The 19,276-nt window shown below is 46.8% G+C and overlaps 1 protein-coding gene across 1 annotated transcript; it reads right to left on the bottom strand.

The window, feature by feature from the left end:
• Positions 1-16,550: 16,550 nt before the first annotated feature.
• Positions 16,551-18,771, bottom strand: H2AC25 (H2A clustered histone 25). Its single transcript, XM_024560773.4, has one exon. It carries the CDS (start codon positions 18,701-18,703, stop codon positions 18,311-18,313), a length of 393 nt encoding a protein of 130 aa, XP_024416541.1. The 5' UTR covers positions 18,704-18,771; the 3' UTR covers positions 16,551-18,310.
• Between the last annotated feature and the right edge of the window lie 505 nt (positions 18,772-19,276).

Below are 19,276 nucleotides of genomic sequence, written 5' to 3' on the forward strand. Positions count from 1 at the left end.
CCTTGGTAACATAATTCTTATCTTCCTTTTAGCCTTCCCATATGGTTGAGCTACTTTCCCACAATTGCCTTTCTTTGTTCGGCCTATTATAAAAGCATTTCACTCTTGTGGGTCTTCATTTCCTTATGAGGACTCTGTGTACATGTAAAAATCTATGTGCTTTCCTCCTGTAAATCTGTCTTTTGTTTCAGAGCCCCAGCGGAGAACTAAGATGAGTAGAAGAAAGAATTTTCCTGACCTATTTGATAGTCCTTTTCCCTCCCTTTCAAGAATGCTTTCAGATAAGAATCAACTATATGGGAAAACATATTTGCCAATGATACCTCAGACAAGGGCCTGATCTCCAAAATACGTAAAGAACTCACATGACTCCACTCCAGGAAGACAAACAACCCAATTTAAAAATGGGCAAAGGACTTGAACAGACAATTCTCCAAGGAGGACATACAGAGGGCCCAGAGACATATGAAAAGGTGGTCAGCATCACTAGCCATCAGAGAGATGCAAATTAAAACCACAATGAGATACCACCTCACACTGGTGAGAATGGCCAACATAAACAAATCAACAAACAAGTGTTGGAGAGGATGAGGAGAGAAGGGAACCCTAGTACATTGTTGGTGGGAATGCAAACTGGTGTGGCCACTGTGGAAAACAATATGGAATTTCCTCACAAAACTAAAAATCGAACTGTCTTTTGACCCAGGAATTCTGCTGCTAGAATTATACCCTAAGGCCCCTGAAACACCAATTCAAAAGAACCTATGCACCCCAATGTTCATAGCAACACAATTTACAATAGCCAAGTGCTGGAAGCAACCTAAGGACCCATCAGCAAATGAGTGGATCCAAAATCTATGGTACATTTACACAATGGAATTCTCTGCAGCAGAGAGAAAGAAGGAGCTTATACCCTTTGCAACAGCATGGATGGAACAGGAGAGCATTATGCTAAGCGAAATAAGCCAGGTGGTGAGGGACTAATACCATATGATTTCACCTTTAACTGGAACATAATGAACAAAAGAAAAAAGCAAACAAAATATAACCAGAGACATTGAAGTTAAGAACAATCTAACAATAGCCAGAGGGGAGTGGGGAGGGGACAGTGGGGAGAAGGGTTTTCAGGAACTACTATAAAGGACACGTGGACAAAACCAAGGGGGAGGGTGGAAGCAAGGGAAGGAGATGGGTTTGGATGGGGTTGGGGGGAGGGGGCTGAAGATGCAGACAACTGTAATTGGACAACAATAAAATAATTTAACAAATAAATAAAGGTACCAGACCAAAAACAAACAAACAAACAAACAAATATTTGGGGGGGGGGAGAATGCTTTCAGATAAAAGTGTGACTTTACTAAATCTGGTTTTGTTTTTTATTTGACAATGGTTGTTACATGGAATCTCTCCCTGCCTCCCCCAGTCGAGTCTGGTTAGGCTAGGTTGTCAGGTGGAAGGACCTGAGGGATCAGCCCCAGGTCACCCTGGTATATGTGATGTGGGTCTGACCCAGTGGATCTGGCACCGTTGGTTAATCTTCCCAGAGCTGTCACTCATTCAGGAAACTGTCCAGGTGTCCTGAGGGTTAAAGGGGATGAAAATGGTAGGGCAATAGATTTTAGGGGCCTTCTGTGACCTCTCTAGGAGCATCCAGGGAGGAACTCTTTGGGGTTGCAAAGGGGCTCCCTGTGGTGTGAGTAGTTGGTCTGTTCTTTGAGATCATTTGGGCCCATGCCTGAGGTCTCACTTTTCCCACCACAAGAGCTTTAGTTTTGTTTTCAGATTCCTAGGGAACTTGAGACCCAGCACTACCTGGACATAGGGCAAAAATGTTACCTTCTTCTATATATCTGAGCAAACAAAAGAACACAGAAAAACAAAACTAGGGGCTGCCTAAAGCTGCAGCCACTTACCTCCCCAGCCAGATTTGAAACCATAACCTACATTACATGTAAAAACCTCTTTTCATTTGGGTCAGCTGACAGTTTTCATGTTCTCAATAGCTGAGTTCCATGTGGTTCCTACCCTCAGAAGGACAAAATGTGCAGAGAAAAATGTCCACCCAAATTAACTCCCCAAGTCCTTGGAGAGATTTCATCCACAAATTGAAGGTAGCTTCATGTGCAAATATTCCTCTAGGCTTGGCTTGTGTGGTGCACACACATTTTATAGACCAGGTTATGTCTGTGTATACACATGGTGCCAATCGCTAGGCAGTTTCTGTGCTGCATCTGAAGCAAGCCCTCCTTATGCTAGGACAGCATTTGCCTGCTGTTTTTGCTCATGGTATTTGCATGTATACCTAAGGAAATAAAGGGTGTGTTCTGTATCTTGTAGGTTTTTTAGATTTGGGGGTAATGCTGGTTGGCCTTGTTTATCATCTATCTCTGTGGGATCATCCCCATCAGCAAGCAAACATGCTGTCATTTTCTCCAATTTAAAACTCCTGCTGTCCCCAGCCTGCATGACAGTGAGACCGGACCCATCTGACTGTGAGCTCGCTATACCAGCAAGAGTGGGGCTCCCACAGGGATGGGTGGTCTTGGGTCAGCAGTGCCGGAAGCCATGGTGAGCCATGTCCTCCCAAGGCTCTTCTGGAGCTGATGAGTACAATGGACATTATGGCTTCAAGCTGTTGTAAGGAACCCTGCTGACACCCCATTTCTCTGTCTCCCTTTACAGGAAACTCCTCCAAAGTCTACCATCTGTCTCCAAGTCCTCCTTTTCTACCTTCTGGGCCAGGAGCACAGCAAGCTGATGATGGCCCCACGAGATGACTTTCAGTAAAGGAGTCATGGGGTCCACTAGGCTCACCCATGTTTGTACCCACATCAAAGCACCCAGAGGGCATGTGAAACCCCAGAGTACCTCTGAAGCTGCAAAACTCGACATTTCCAGCCAGGCTTCTTATAATGGGGTCTCTGGCCTATATATACCACTGTATAAGAGGTTCAGCTTGGGTTTAATCTGTGATGTCTGACACTCTATCCAGGCAGGTAATGACTAAGTTGCTCGGTGGTGGGGAAAACCCATACCTCAGAATTGAGGTTGGAATCGTAGTGTGAGGCCCCCAGTTCCAGGAGATTCTTGCTCTCAGGATGGTCTACAGGCATCAAAATGATCATCTGCCATCCGTCTTTTCAAGGACCTGCACTGTCTCCAATGAAAGTGTGTTTTCTGCACCCGAGAACGCTTAGAGTGAAGTGTGGCTGACTTCAGAAGGATGGAGCAGGGCCCAGTGACCTTGTTTTCATAGTGCCTAGATCTCCTCCAAGTTTGTGAGCTTCAAGCAGGCTGCTTATCTATTTTTTTTTTTGTTCTCACCCAAGGATATGTGTATTGATTTTAAAGAATGAGGAAGGAAGGGAGTGGGGATGGAACCAAAACCTTTGGTGTGTGGGAAGCTCCAACCAACCCAGCCACCTGGCCATGGTGGGACTGCTCATTAAAGTAAATTTCCAGAACCTCTCTATTAACCCAAACTATTCCAGCTAACTTTAAAACAGACTTCATGTTAATTTTTGTTTGCTGCCATACCACAGTACCTCCAATGTAGTGACTGAACAGCCCTCTATTATCTTTATAGGTCTGAAGGCTGACAGTCCAGGCAATGTGACTCAGGTGGGCTCTCTTAGCTTGCAGGCTCAAGTCAAGGTGTCTGCCTGGCTGCCTTCCTCTCTAGGGTTAATTGCACCCCCAGGCTCCCTCAGGTTTTTGGCACTTCCTCATGATGTAGGATGAGGACCTTTTTCCCAGCTAACTGAGTGGAGCTGTCTTTTCTCCCTGAGCCTGTCCACGTTCCTTCTCAAGCTCTCCAGGTGGTGCCCTCCAGCAAGGGCCAGTCAACCATTACCAGGATCCAAAGGCTCCTGCGCTTAGCCAGGATACTTGACGTCTATCACTAATGACAGTTGCAAAGTCCATTGGCGTGGTGGAACATGTAACTTACCTGGAAGTCCTGAGGACTAGGGTATGGAGATCTTAGAGGAGTCACCGCAGTCCATTATAGTCAGATGTTCCCTCAGGATCTGCTTAGTTGCCCATTAATCAAATCACTGAGAATATGTAATGAAAACAAAGCTTGTTTCTCCATAGGTGGACTCAAACATGTCCGTAGGGTTCACATTCTCTCCATGGACAATCACAGATATGACAAAGTTAAAAGGTTTTTTGTTTTCTTTTTGAGAAAAATGACATGATAAAATGTGTGTGCTGGAGAACCCTAAGGCAGAAGTAGAACACTATTATTTCTCTGAGCTCTTAGAGATAGCAATATCGGCCTGCTGGAATGAATGAATATGAACATCAAAGGACAGCTTCGGGAGGATGGAATGAGCAGGTATTATAGTTATACATGGATAGAAAATGCATTCACAGAAGAACACGGCAGCTCTGAGTAAAAAGAAATGAGGATGATCATAAAATCAGATCTTCCCCAGGATATGTGCTAAACACATGCATGGCTGTGACTTTATGACTGTATAAGCAGGGTCAAGCCATGATGAGGTGACCTTAAATTCTTTGTAGCTCATACTCAAGAATAAAACTGATGTGTCGAATAATTATTTATTTATTATCCTCGACAGAGGACACTTTTTCATTGCTTTTATTTTACTTTTTAAGTATATTTTGTTGAACTGGTGTGGCTCATTGGATTGAGTGCCAGCCTATGAACCAGAGGGTTGTCACTTCAATTCCCAGTCAGGGCACATGCCTGGGTTGCCGGCCAGGCACTCAGCAGAAGGTGAGGGAGAGGCAACCACACATCAGTGTTTCTCTTCTTCTCTTTCTCCCTCCCTTCCCCTCTCTCTAAAAATAAATAAATAGAATCTTTTTTTAAAAGAGTATATTGTATTGATTATGCTATTACAGTTGTCCTATTTTTCCCCTCCCCTTTATCCCCCTCTGCCTGGTACTCCCATTCAGCATTTCCCCCCACATTAGTTCACATCCATGGGTCGTACATGTAATTTCTTTGACTTCTCCATTTCCTATACTATTCCTAACCTTCCCCTGTCTATTTTATACCTACCAAATATGCTTCTTATTCCCTGTACCTTTTCTCCTATTCTTCCCCCTTCCCTTCTCCACTGATAACCAACCCTCCATGTGATCTTCATTTCTGTGAATCTGTTCCTGTTCTAGTTGTTTGCTAAGTTTGTTTTTGCTTTTTTAGGTTTGGTTGTTGATAGTTGTGAGTTTGTTGTCATTTTACTATTCTTAGTTTTTATCTTTTTTTTTAGATAAGTCCCTTTAACACATAATATAACCAGGGCTTGGTGATGATGAAGTCTTTTAACTTGACCTTATCTGGGAAGCACTTTATCTGCCCTTCCATTCTAAATGAAAGCTTTGCTGGATAGAGTAATCTTGGATGTAGGTCCTTGCCTTTCATGACTTCTAATAATTCTTTCTAGCCCCTTCTTGCCTGCAAGGTTTCTTTGGAGAAATCAGCTGATAGTCTTATGGGCACTCCTTTTTAGGTAACTCTCTTCTTTCCTCTTGCTGGTCCTTTTTCATTGCTTTTAGAGAGACAGGAAAGGAGAGACAGAAACATCAATGGAAGAGAGTAGCACCTATCAGTTGCCACCCATGTGCATCGGGACCAGGGATTGTACATGCCTGGACTGGCGATTGAACCTGCATCCTAGTTTTGTGCCCTGACCGGGAATCAAACCTGCAACCTTTTGGCTATGGGACAATGCTCCAACCAATTGAGCCACACTGGCCAGGGCTGAGTTCTTTATTTTTAAAAACTGGGAAATTTCTCCCTGGTTGATGTGGCTCAGTGGACTGAGTGCCAGACTGAGAACCAAGGGGTCACTTGTTTGATTCCCAGTCAGGGCACATGCCTGGGTTGTGGGCCAGGTCCCCAGTGGGGGGTGCATGAGAGGCAACAACACATTGATGTTTCTCTCCCTCTCTCCCTCCCTTCCCCTCTAAAAATAAGTAAATAAAATCTTTTTAAAAAATGGGAAATTTCAGCCCTGGATGGGTAGCTCAGATGGTTAGAATGTTGTCCTAATATGCCAAGGTTGTGGGTTTGATCCCCAGTCAGGGCACACACAAGAAGCAACCAGTGGATGCATAAGTGGAACAACAAATTGATGTTTGTCTCTATTACTCTCTCTCCCTTCCTGTATCTCTCTAAAATCAAGAAATAAAAACATTTTTTAGAATGGCAAATTTCAAACATTTACAAAGATAGACATAACAGTAACACGAACTAGACTTCAGTAATTATCAGCCAGAGATCAATTTTGACTTACTTATACCTCTACCCTCCTATTGCTCAGATTATTTTGAAAACATGTCCAAAGTATTTTATCACTTCATGTGTAAATATTTACCTGACTTTTAGGCCATCCTAGTCAATGGAAATAATTTTGTTTAATATTTCAGGGATATAATTCATCACACTTATCAACAAATGACAGATCCTATCTTCCAGGTGCTTATCACCAGCACATCTCTCAAGAGCACACTACATGGGGTTTGTAAGCACCAGTGCTTTCCATGTAGTAATAGCCAAGCAATTTTATGAAACCATACCAGGAGCAGAGGCCTACCCAGAGTCCTGGTATGGTAGTCAGCTCGGGCTAATATAGCAAAGTACCACAGGCTGGGAGCTTAAATGCCAGACGTTTATTTTTCCCCGTCCTAGAGGCTGGAAGTCTGGGTTCCAGGTGGGCGCAAGGCTGGCTCTCCTGTGGCCTCTCTCCTTTGTGTGTGGACAGCTGTCTCCTCTCTGTGTCCTCACATGGTTGTCCCTCTATGTATGTATCTGTTCTGATCTCCTCTTCTCACAATGACATTAGTCACATGGGATTAGAGCCCACCCTGTGACCTCAGATTCCTTGAGCCTGGACTTGCAGCATTAACTCTTCCTGGGCCTTCAGCAGCCCTGCAGACTTCAAACTTGCCAGCCCCGCAAGCGCACAAGCCAATTCCTTAAAATGAATCTCTCTCTATGCCATCAGTTTGTTTCTCCACAGAATCCTGATGAATTCTGGATTCCACAGAAACCTGAATTCCAGGTTTTACCTGGAATCCATATCCTCTCTTTTCTCTTGCACCCCTAGATGTAAATGGGCCAAGTTCTTTTCTGAGCTTATCATTTTTTTGATAATATCTTATCAAGTGAAGCTAATAACTCCAGTTACGCTGCTTAACACTCTACTGCACAAGCTTCCAGCCCCCATTAAGTTTCCTGCCACATGGCACTGGGACCACTTCCTGTTGGCCATTTCTCCTATAATAACCTTTCTTCTGGGCTAAAGCTGCATAAAGACAGCCCCACCCCTGAGTGACCTCCAACAGCAGCCCCCAAGGCTCCTGATTGCTGCTTCCAGGTGGCACTGACATGTTCTCTCTCTGGTTTCAGGGAGCAGCTTTCTCCTTGGGGTGTGCAGGTCTTGGCGTCCAGAAGTGGAGCACGAGGCTGGCAGTAACTCACAGTGCTTCCTGAAGCCCTTCCTCTAGAAATGGGGCACTGTCCCTTCCACCCACCTGCCACCAGCCAAGGGGACACCTTGGTGTTAGCTTCTTGGGGCAGCTGTGATAAAGTGCTCAAACTCGGGGGCGGTGAGGGCAGACAACAGGAATATACTCTGCCAGTTCAGGAAGGAGGTGTGGCTGTTGCAGGTGGGCCCAGGTAGCCAGGTTATTAGTGATCTTGAGCAATGAATTGAACCAAACACACAGAGAGTTTACAGCAGAAAGAGAGAGAGCAGATTTATTAAGTGATTGTACACACTGCAAAACATGGGAGCAGGTCAACTCCAAGCACAGATTGACCCTCAGTGGCTGGAAGGATTCCATTCTTATGGGGCAGATATTTCCTGGCTAGATTTGGTGAGCTTTTATTGTGCATGTGCAAATAGTTATATTACTCTTAAGGTACAGTGCATGCAGTCTCCCATGATTTTCCTTGATTGGCCACCGGGGGGGGGGAGGGGGATCCCACAATGCTGATTTATTATAACGCTATTATAATGAAGCAGGGGTCATGTAGCATCTTCTGCGCAGGTGCAGTCATGATTCACCATGATTCAGCACTTTTCCAGAGAGTGGGGACAACTGGTCTTAGAACAGGGTCTCTGTCCTGTATCAATAACCTTTGTCTTAGTCCTGGCGCACCTCTGGAGTTTCCTCCCTCCTGACTATCTCCTGCCTCATGGCCAGGTCAAGCTCCCCCTGGAGGTTTAGGGACAGATGCTTCACTGCCTTCCCAGCTCCTGGTGGCTTCAGCCGTCCTTCAGCTGGTGGCTGCATCACCCCTGTGTCTGCCTCCATTTTCACATTCTCCTTGCATGTGTCAGCGCTCCTTCTGACTGTCTCTTCTAAAGAGACATGTGATTGCCACTAGGGTGCAGGAAAATGGGGGAAAGCTCATCCTGTCAAGATCCTTGATGTGCTCACTTTTTTTTTTTGTCACATAAGGTACTATTCACAGATTCTGGGATGAGGAAGAGCATTTGGCCAGGCGGCCATTTTTGGAGCCAGCCACATGTGGCCACACACAAGGCCAGCTGGCAGGGCAGTATAGCCTGGGGAGTGAGGAGTGGGGCTGAGATGGGACAACGTTTGCTCCCAGGCTAAAACAGCACAGGTAGATTTAGTGTGGGGCAAACCTACCTCTTATCATGACTAGGAACTAAGAGAAAGACACAGCACATTAATGACCTTTCTTAAAGTGATCTTGCTAAATGGGATGATTCATATGGAACAAAATATGCGCTAACCCAGCGGCTCTGCCAAAGAGAAGTACCACATAAGAGTTACAGGAGGGTACATTTTTATCATTAGTGGTGGCTCCAGAGAACCACACTTTGATTCAGTGTTGTCTTGTGTTGGGTTAAGCCTGTGCATGGCAGGAACACGATGCAGTGGTTTCATGAAATAACTCTAATGTATTCACATGGAGAGCAGTTGCCAGGATGACTAGATGGAGTCAAGAATGCGCTTTTAGAAAGAGTTCTTCTGTTTCCACCATGTCCTCGCTGAGATGACCAGAGGCCTGGGAACTGTGGAACACTGCCAGTGATCACAGGGACACTGAGACCACTCTGTCTCCACAGGACAGGCTGCCCACATCCCCATTAGAGGGAGGACAGTAAACAGGAGAAACCCAGAGTCTCAGCTTTCCACATGGAAATACCATGGACAAAACAGAAGTGGCATTTGCCCCCTCCTGAGGCCATCATCATGTGTGCATCCAGATCTTCAGTTGTGTCTGTAATGCTAATTTTCACGAACAGCAAAACAATCTCTTTGGAGTGTAGTTGCACCCATGCCTTGAGTGCAAGAAACAAAATCTAATGGGTGTTTTCCAACACCACCAAGCAATTCTCCAATTTTTAGTAGACAAGTGCCACACAAATCTAACTTGACTCTGACCCTACCTACCTGGAGATAACACCAGACCCCACGGGTTAAGGGTTCAGTCCTGCAAGACTGTCCCCACTTCAGATGCCATTCAAAGTCCAACTGTCACCTGTGTTTTTAACTACCCAGTCCTCTGGTTTGATTAATTTGCAGTTCAGCTCACAGAACTTAGAGAAATCTTTTACTTAGTGGATTACTAGTGTGAACCCTGACAAAGAAGACACCCACTAAGCAGGGCTTCTGGTGGCTATCTGGGCTCAAATTAAAACAAACAAACAACAACAACAAAAACAGAGCCTAGCAGCCATTTCTGCACAGGGGCCTCTCATACAAACTGCAATTCAGGGAGAAGCCTGCAGTGAACTGCCTGCCCAAACTATGTTTCTGCCATGTGAGGCAGTCCTTGTAAAGGAGTTTCTGGAATCCTATTTCAACCAAGAGGACTGAGGCTTTCTGCATGCAGTTAGAGCTGTGGAGCTCCAACCAAGCATAGCCGCTCTATTCTGAACAATCAGGACAGACAGTGCCCACCCCACCCCTTCTTTAAAAAAGAGATTTTATTTATTTTTTGAGATAGGGGATGAGAGAGAGAGAGAATATCAATGTGAGAAAGAAACACTGGTTGCCTCTCCTATTCACGGGAGACCCACACATGTGCCCTGACCGGGAATTGAACTAGTGACCTTTTGCTTTGAGGGATTACCCCAACTGACTGAGTCACACCAGTTAGGGCAGGACAGTGCCTTCTGAACCAATCAAGCTTCCAGACCTTGGAGTCATCTTTTGCATGAGAACAAACCAATCAGGGGCCAGGGGTGGGGACTTGTGTTCATATAAGTCACCTTCTTCCAGCTCCCAGAGTGCAATTTCCAAGAATGATGCAGGAGAGTGTCTTTCTTGGTTCAGCTGAAACAGCAAAGATATCTCGCCAGAGCAGCACAGGATGGATAAGACCAGACCAGCACAGTGCAAAGCAGAGCACTGAGGAACAGAGCAGAGTTGGCTAGTCAGAGGGGCCTAACCCTGTGCCACAGCAGAGCTGTATCACAGTTGAACTGTTTTGCACTGAATAAAGTTTCCTTTTTCACTGGACCCCAAACTGGGGCTATCTGTGGAGTTGAATTAGTGCTAACAACCATTGGTTGACACAGTTTATTATAACAGGATATGTGATAGGAATTGTCAGAAGGAAAGGATGCACAGAATAAGGTATGGTGACAGGGTATGGAGTCCCCTTCCATCTCCAGGAGTGTCTTGTCTTGGAATCTCCACCTGTTTAACTGGGAAGCTTTCCCAGAACCCCCTCCCTTTGGTTGTTTATGAGGCTTTATTACACAAGCATGACTGAATAAATTGTTGGTCATTGGTGGTGATTGATTGTACCTGCAGCCTCTCACCCCGTCCCTAAAGGTCAGGGGGTGGGACCTAAAGTTCCAACCCTTTAATCAATGATTGGTTCCCCTGGTGACCAGCCCCCACCTATAGGAGCTTTCAAAATCACTTCATTAAAATAACAAAAGATATTTATTCTTCCAACTCTTAGGAAATTCCCTGGGTTTCAAGAGCTTTGTGCTAAGAATGGAGATGAAGACCAAACCAAAAGTCTTTTTCTTATTGTAAATCACAATGTCACACAAAACAAAAACAAAAAGCCCAAATCAAAATTCTGTGATAGATCTGAAATAACTTTCTGCTCTCGGAAATCAAAGATGCTTTCAACAATTTCTGGGCTATACTAAAAAGATAAAATAGCCATTTTAAGGGGTCTTTTAAGGGCCACAGTTGACAATTTGAATATCACACAATGATAACGGTTAATTAGAATATGTTTAGTTTATAAAAGGAGAAAGGTTACTAATATATGCATTTACAACCGTAGGACAACAAAAGGATGTGAATACATTGTGTTGAATTTTTATAATTATGGCAAAAAGGAAAGGGTTGGCAATAAGGGTATTTGGTTCTTAAGCACATGTCTGTTTCTAAGGTTTAGGTGTGGATCTGCGTGTAACATTCCAAGCAGGAAAGCGCGAACAAAAATGTGAGACAACCCGGCAGGCAGATCCTTCACGCGCCAGGGGGAGATGGAGAAAACGTGCTGGGGAATGGCGAGGGGAGAGCAGACTGTTGCCAGGCGGAGGGCGTGTGTTATAACCCTGGGCACGTAGAACGGCGGCGTCACATACTCTATCCCCAGACAAGGGGGAAAAGGCTTCCTTTTCGGGAAGAATACGTTGCAGCCCTTAGGTCTAGGGATCACGCGGGCTGCGAGAAAGCAATGGAATCAAGTGTGCAAACCCGGAGAGCACCCGTGATTCTGAGTCCGGGGGTAGGGGTGGGGATTGGTGAGGCGAGTCCCTGGGCCACAGGATGGCGGTAAGTGCCTGGAGGCTAAGAGGACAGATGCGCCCGCTTGGGGTCAGAAGAGAGCTATTGAATTGACCAAACCGAAAAGGTGCTTGAGTGCAAATACGGTGGCATTGGGTATTTTCTGTAGTCATCTCCGAGCACAGCGCTCAGGAGTCCACCTCGCCGCGCGCGGGTACTTGGTATGCCCTTTCTCTACACCTCTGCATCCTGGTATCCCTGCACCCTCTATCACCTCATCCCTTATCCCTGCACCCTTTCATCTCCTGACGCCTAGCACCCCGCACCGCGGGGTCCCCAGCCCCGCAGCCACCAGGAGTCCATCGACCTTGCGCATGGCCTTTCAGACACCCGGGGCGCCCTATTGAGCAGAACTCCGAGACCGAGCCCCACCTCGAAGGCGACACGGAGGCTCCAGGCCAGCCTAGAGGGACTCTGCGGCCCACCGCCTGTGGGCGACTCAGAGGAGGGGTTTGGTTCACGCCCAGAGACCCCCAGCGCATGTGCCGCACCCACAGGAGCGAGCTGCAATGGCAACCCCAGCTCTAAATGACAGTAAGCCCACGTGCCTTTTTTTTACGTCTCAGCAAAAACAGCCTTGCTCTCCCACCTCGGTTGGCCTCTGAAGAAGCTGCGCCTTCAAAGTCAATATGCAGCTGCAGTAGCACCCCGGAGCCCGAGGGAGGGTGGCCCTCACCCTTGGGTCTGTAATTTCTTTTTCTGGGTAACGTCCTCAAAGCCAAAGCTGGAGTCAGCTCGTTGACCATTGTTAAACAGGATCCAGCAGGGCTTTCACTTAGTGCGGAGGGTTGGGGGCGCCCAGCGGTGGGATGGCGCACACCCTTCCACTCATTGGTTGTGTGATCATTGGAGTAGTTTCATTCCTTCTCTGCCTCTGCTGGCTCGAGGAAGAGGAACCCCCACCCCGCGCGTGCGCGTGCGCGCGTCTGTTTAAATTTCATTCACCAGTATTCACTTTGCATCCACTGTGTGCCTGAGCATCACCTCTGAACGCTTGAGAGGGTACACATCTGAAGACAATGCCTTCCGGGAGCTTGCATCCGGTGGGGAAGGGTAGACGTTTACTTGTTGAGCAGAAAGAGCACCAGGCTTGGGGCGTTCTGCCCGGAACCGTGGAGACTGAGATTTGAGAGGAAACTCGGAGGCCCTCGGGGTGGAAAGACCCGGGTGTCTGCTCTGGGGAATGTGGGACATGTGGGTTTGGAGAACAGACACGTGGAACTGGCACGCGGGAGGGAGCGTGGTTGGAGGCCAAGGGAAGGGCGTGGGCGTTGCGCCAAAAGATTTCGGCTTTTCGCCTACAGCCTGAGGGTCCTTAATGCTGAGTACCTATTGTTTACTTGGTGACCCTGAGTGTTTAGTGCCTGCTCTTTATTTAGTTTGAGTGTTTAGTGTTTCAGGTATACTTAGTGACCCTGCATATTTGGTTCATTGACCGGGCTGCCGGGGGAGGGGCAGGGGGGGCGCCCACCCTTTATATTAACGCAAGTGAAGAACTTCATCCACTTCGTCCCTCCCCCCACTCTTTTCTTATAGTGTAATATTCTAAACAAGAGTACGTGCCCATTCTAGGGGGTGGCTGTCTGGCTGTGGCCTGGAGAGATGTCAGCTGGCCTGCGAAAGGCAGGAGAGGGTTCCTCAAAGGTCTGAGTCCAGTCCTTTTTCAGATGGATGGTTTGCAAATACTGTCTCTCACTCTGTAGCTTGTTTTTTCATCCTTGTCACAGGCAAAAGTTTAAATTTTGATGAGGCCCAATTGCCGGTTTCCTTAGATCGACAGATCGTGTTTTTGGTGTCAAGTCTAAGCATTCTTTGCCTAGCCCTATGTTCTGAAGATTTCCTTCTATAAATTTTCTTCCTACACATTTTGTAGTTTTGTTTTCCACTTGTCTGTGGTGTTTTGTTTTTCTGTCACGAATGGCTATTGGATGTTGTTAAATACCTTCACTGCGTTGAGATGGTAATGATTTTTTTTTTCTTTCTGCACAGCCCTGCCCCGCCCCCCCCCCTCCCACTGCCTGTTAATAAGGTGGATTCCATTTATGTGATTTTCTGTAGATTTTATTCTCAAGCACGGAACTGAGTTTTGGAGCATCTCACTTATGCTATAGTGTGGGTAGTGGGAGATTAGTAGTCCAGATAAAAAAATGAGTGTTTAAATTTCTTGGCAGTTGTAACAAATTCCCACAAGCCGAGGGACCAGAAACAAGTGTGCTCCATAGGTGTGCAGCCAAAGTCTGAGAGCAAGGTATGGGCAAGCCAGTTCCCCCAGGGAGACTCCAGGGGAGGGTCCTTCCTGCCTTTGCCAGGTCCTGGTGGCTCAAGGTGTCCATTGGCTTGTGGCCAAGTCACCCCATCTCTGCCTTTTTTCACATGGCCTTCTCCCAAGTCTTTGCATCTTCTGTCTCTTAAAGACACCTGTCATTGGATTTAGGGTCCACCCCAATCCAGGATGATCTTAAATCCCTTAACTGAATTATACCTGCAAAGACCTTTCTATCAAACAAGGTCAAAGCCACACATTCCAAACATCTGGATGTGGGCATGCCTTACAGGGGGGAGCACCCTTCAGCCCACTCTAGGTGGAATCCAGGACTGGGATGGTAGAAGTTGACTTGGAGAGAAGGGCCTGCATCCCAATGATTCCTGACTTGCTGTAGATCTCCTTGTGGGCAGATGGAGAGGAAGAGATCAAAGGCAGTTTTTATTTGTCTATTTTAGTTAACTGACTTGCAGGTGGATGGTGGGACCATTCACCTGGCTGGGGAAGACTGGGAAAGGTGGTGGTAAGGGGCTATGCCTTTGATGAAGCCACCAGGTGCATCCAAGCCAGAGCTGGAGCCTGGACCCTGTGTGAATGGTGTTTGGGTCTCACTGAAGCCCTGGCGTGGATGTGCGTGTGGAGAGAACCCATGGTGGATCTTGATCTCCTAGAGGGGGTAAGAGGCTGGTCCTCTGGATCCAGAGGGTTCTGTGACTTGCCATGACCCCTTAGCATGGGGCATGAATGATAGCATGCAGGCTGGGCATCAGGGGTCCTGGGAACTCTTCATCTTCTGGGGACCATGTGAGAAAACCCGAATTAGCCAAGGAGACAGAACCAAGATACCCAGACATGTGAGGGAGGCTGCTGGACCAGTACTTTCCCAAAGACTCTCACTGACCTGTGACTGATGCCAACACCCAACTGAGCCCCAGTTGACCACTGACACCTCAGCTGACACAGCACTGACCCTTCAGCTGACCAACTGCTGACTCCCCACTGGCCCCAAATGCCCAGGAGCCAGCCTTCAGCAGCTCACTGATCACCAACTTTCCTGGGAGCCCAGGTCCAACTGCTGACCCTCAGCTTTGAGATCAGAACTGCAAGGATGCCACAGAGCTGGGGACAAATTGAGGACAAGGGTGCTGACAATGGAGGCAGCCTCTGGGCCCAAGGGCAGTGCTGGCAAGATGAGCTGCCAGTGAGGAAAAAGTGTCAGGACCTGATGTCCCATGTAGCAGGGAGTGGGTCAACAACAGGTAGGTTCTGATCAGGGTTGGGGCCACCACACAGCAGGGTAAGATTTTAGGACAACAACTCAGTTTAGCCCAGGCCCAACAGCATTCAAGCTGGGCGACCCAGTTTTCCCCTGATATGCACCACCAAATGCTTATTGAGCAAAGAAATTGGGTTGGGGGGGGTGGGGGGGTCCATTTGTTCTTATACTTGAGGGATTCTCAAACATGTTAGTGAGTGGACAGAACTGACACATCAGGGAATAGACTAGATGTTGGGCAGGGACCAGGGACAGACCCATGTCCAGAAGGGCTGGGTAGGGTGTGGGTTATGGGCCAGGCTGAGCTTAAACTGGGGAAATTTACCTGCAATGCATGTAGATGTTTCTGAGACTGGTTGGGCTTCATTGTTCCTCCAGTACCTCACCTGTTTTTCTCACCTTTCTTAATATAATTACCCTATAAGGATATGGAGAGAATGGTTGAGAATCCTAGTGTGATGTGCCACAGTGGTTCAAGGAAAGGCCACCCACAGGAACTCCACATCTCTCTTCCTACATGGTCTCCCATGGGCACTGGCAACCAGGTCAGCCTGTCCTGCCCACCCCCCACCTGCTGGATAAAGTGGTGGAGACACCCAGTCTCATTTTTGGTAACCTACCATTACATTCGGAGTTTTTAAAATCAAGGTGAAATTTACGTAATGGAAACTAACCATCTACAATGCAATTCGGTGCATTCCCAGTGCTGTGCAATCCTTCACCTCTCTAGCTCTGAAACATTCTCATCACCCCTGAAGGAAAGTCACTACCCATTTTTCCCAACACCCCCAGTTCCTGGCAACTACTAACCTAGTTTTTGTCTATAGATTGGCTTATTCTGGACAATTCTCATAAATATGATCATATACTGTGGCCTTTTATAACTGAATTCTTTTATTCAGCACAATGTTTTGTTGTTGTTGTTGTTAAGATTTTTAAAATTTTAGACAGAGGGGAAAGAGGGAGAGAAACCTCAATGTGTGGTTGCCTCTCACATGCCCCCTACTGGGAACCTGGCCTGGCCCACAACCCAGGAATGTGACCTGACTGGGAATTGAACTGGCAACCCTTTGGTTTGCAGGCCTGACACTCAATCCACTGAGCCACACCAGCCAGGGCTCAGCACAATATTTTTTAAGCTTCGTGTCGCAGTATATGAATCAGAACTTCACTCTCCTTTTTATGGCAGAATGGTACTCCACAATGTGGGCAGACCACATTTTGTTTTTCCACCCATTTGTTATGGACATTTGGGCTGTTTCTACCTTTGGGATGTTATGAATAATGCTGTTGTGAATGTGGGTATATGGGTATCTGTTAGAACCCTTGTATACACCTGGAAGTGGACTGAGTCATGTGATGCCCTCTCACAGAGGCAGGTAGCTCTGTTTACTTCACCAGGTTTTTTAACCTGGTAGTGCAGATAAATAACCAGATATTAGACTGGAGCTGTCCAACAAAACTTTCTGTGAAGATGGTGCTGTAATGTTGTAGTCTCTGGCCACATGTGGCTAAGGCAACTAAAAAATTAAATGGCCCCTGTGGATTGTGGCTGGCTGTATGGGAAAAGCTCAGCCTTAGAGGGTAAATGAAGTTGCTGTCAGGGAGTACTTCCCACATCACAGCCTCTATTCTTAAGAATGCCTCGAGGAAGTAAAAAATCAAAAAGTTGAAGAGCCATGGTGATACTTGGAATACTTAAGCCCCTGCCCCTGGAAAATTTATTTTCAATACCACCCAAGAATTTGAACAAGTTTACAGCTGAATTGAATAACCTCACTGTTTAACATGCTGGCTGCACCTTGAGAAAGCACTAGTATATTGATGCTCCTCACTGCAATGTGGCCTGCTCAGCACTGAGGTCCTACTTTCTTCCTCCACCGGGGGGTCTGGTATGGTTTCCATCCACGTGAACAGAGCAGTTGCCTGTCTTTTTTAGCGCTGGGATATTTTCTAAAGACTAGTAGATGGCTAGTTCCAGATGGTTCTAGGAAGCCCTGGTTTGAGTAAACCTAGTTTTAGTAAGATAAAATATATTTCTGAGTTGTTTTACCACTGTACTTGTTGTTATAATGAAAAAAATTGATGACAACAGTGAGGATAATGACAGGAATAACTAACACAAAGCCCTTATTTTGCACCAGGAATTATTTTTTTAGGGGATTATCATGTGTTATCTCATTTATCCCCTTAATTCCCATGAGGAAACAGCCAACTTCTGAAATAGCCACGCAGACATTACACAATCTTATCCTAACAATATTCACTTTGAACTCACTGAATTCACAAACCTAGTTTTTTCTTATCAGGCTCAATGTACAAATTATTTTATTATGATGTTAGCTAACAATTCAAGAGGTTCTTTGGTTGTTTGACCAACCCAATTTGAACAATTTAATTTCCTTCAATTAGTTACTGTTAAGTTCTCTTGAAAACTTTATACCGCCTTTAAAAATAACTTCTTTTAAATACCAAAAACACCTGTAGCAAAATAAATCCTTCTCCAGACTTTAGAAGCCCCAGCCCAATAAATTCTATCATTATCCCAATGGACCTTAAAAACTGCGATTTCAACTCACTCAAGCACTCATACATTTTAAGTGGGAACCAGTTTACTTATTAGAACCGGAAATGGCAAATTCTGAAGATAACAAACTTTTCATAATACCAGGCCAATCTACCAGGTTTTCCCTAGGATACAGACAAAATTCGTATTTTGCGTCTAAATGTGACCGAGCGAGACTGTGGAGACTAAACACTGGTAATAATACAGGTACCTTCAGGGTGAGAGAGATTTAAATCCCAAGAGGGATTTGGTGGCAAGATTCGCGAGCGTGGCGGTCACACATCAGGTGAGCACCCCCTGCGGTAGGGCACGGGCCCGGCACGCTGAGGCCCGGTGAGGCTCTTTCCGGGAAACTGAGTGGCTCTGAAGAAAGCCTTTGGTGTCAGGGGACTCCCAGGGCTCAAGGCAGTTCCTGCCCGCCTCCGTGGCTTCACTTGTTCTTGGCCTTGTGGTGGCTCTCGGTCTTCTTTGGCAGTAGCACGGCCTGGATGTTGGGCAGGACACCACCCTGAGCGATGGTCACGCGGCCCAGCAGCTTGTTGAGCTCCTCATCGTTTCGGATGGCCAGCTGCAGATGGCGCGGGATAATACGCGTCTTCTTGTTGTCACGGGCCGCGTTGCCGGCCAGCTCGAGGATTTCCGCGGTCAGGTACTCCAGCACCGCCGCCAAGTACACTGGTGCGCCGGCGCCTACCCGTTCGGAGTAGTTGCCTTTGCGAAGCAGGCGGTGCACACGGCCTACCGGAAACTGTAGCCCGGCGCGCGAAGAGCGCGACTTGGCCTTGGCCCGCGCCTTGCCCCCCTGCTTGCCTCGGCCAGACATATCCCTAAAGTCGGAACCAAGGAAAAACAGCAGAACGGCGAAGCAAAACCCAAAATAGAGGCTGCTTGGCCTAGCAAGACCTTATATACGGTCCGGAGGTAGGTGAGATGGCACTGTGCGATTGGATGGCGTCTACAGCCAATCAGAAAAGAAGTCACCATCCCCTAATTTGCATATGTCTTTTTTAGTGATGATGTCAGGGAGCTTTTGACCCTTCCAGAAACTAGAAACTGTGTCCTTGATTTGAATACACGACACGTAAATGGAGTTGCTCCGCCTACAGAGACTATTGGTAGAGACAATCATTCCTTGTCCCTCGAAATCTTCCCGGGAGACCAAGAAAGTAGTCCCCAAGTTGCAGAAGAATGCAAGAAGCGCAGGCAAGTGCGGCTGCAAGTAGAGCTACTCTGTTTATACGTAAAATTTGTTAAAGCAGGTGCACCCGGACACCGGGATCTCGTCCAAAGCCATGGGCATTCTTTCTCCTTTCTCAAAGACATCTTGTGAGCGCGCGAGGTGTCTCACCTGGCGCAATACAACAAGCGCTCCACCATCACTTCCCGGGGAAAGGCA

The sequence above is a fragment of the Desmodus rotundus genome, chromosome 9 (assembly GCF_022682495.2).
Source record: "Desmodus rotundus isolate HL8 chromosome 9, HLdesRot8A.1, whole genome shotgun sequence".
Taxonomy (NCBI): domain Eukaryota; kingdom Metazoa; phylum Chordata; class Mammalia; order Chiroptera; family Phyllostomidae; genus Desmodus; species Desmodus rotundus.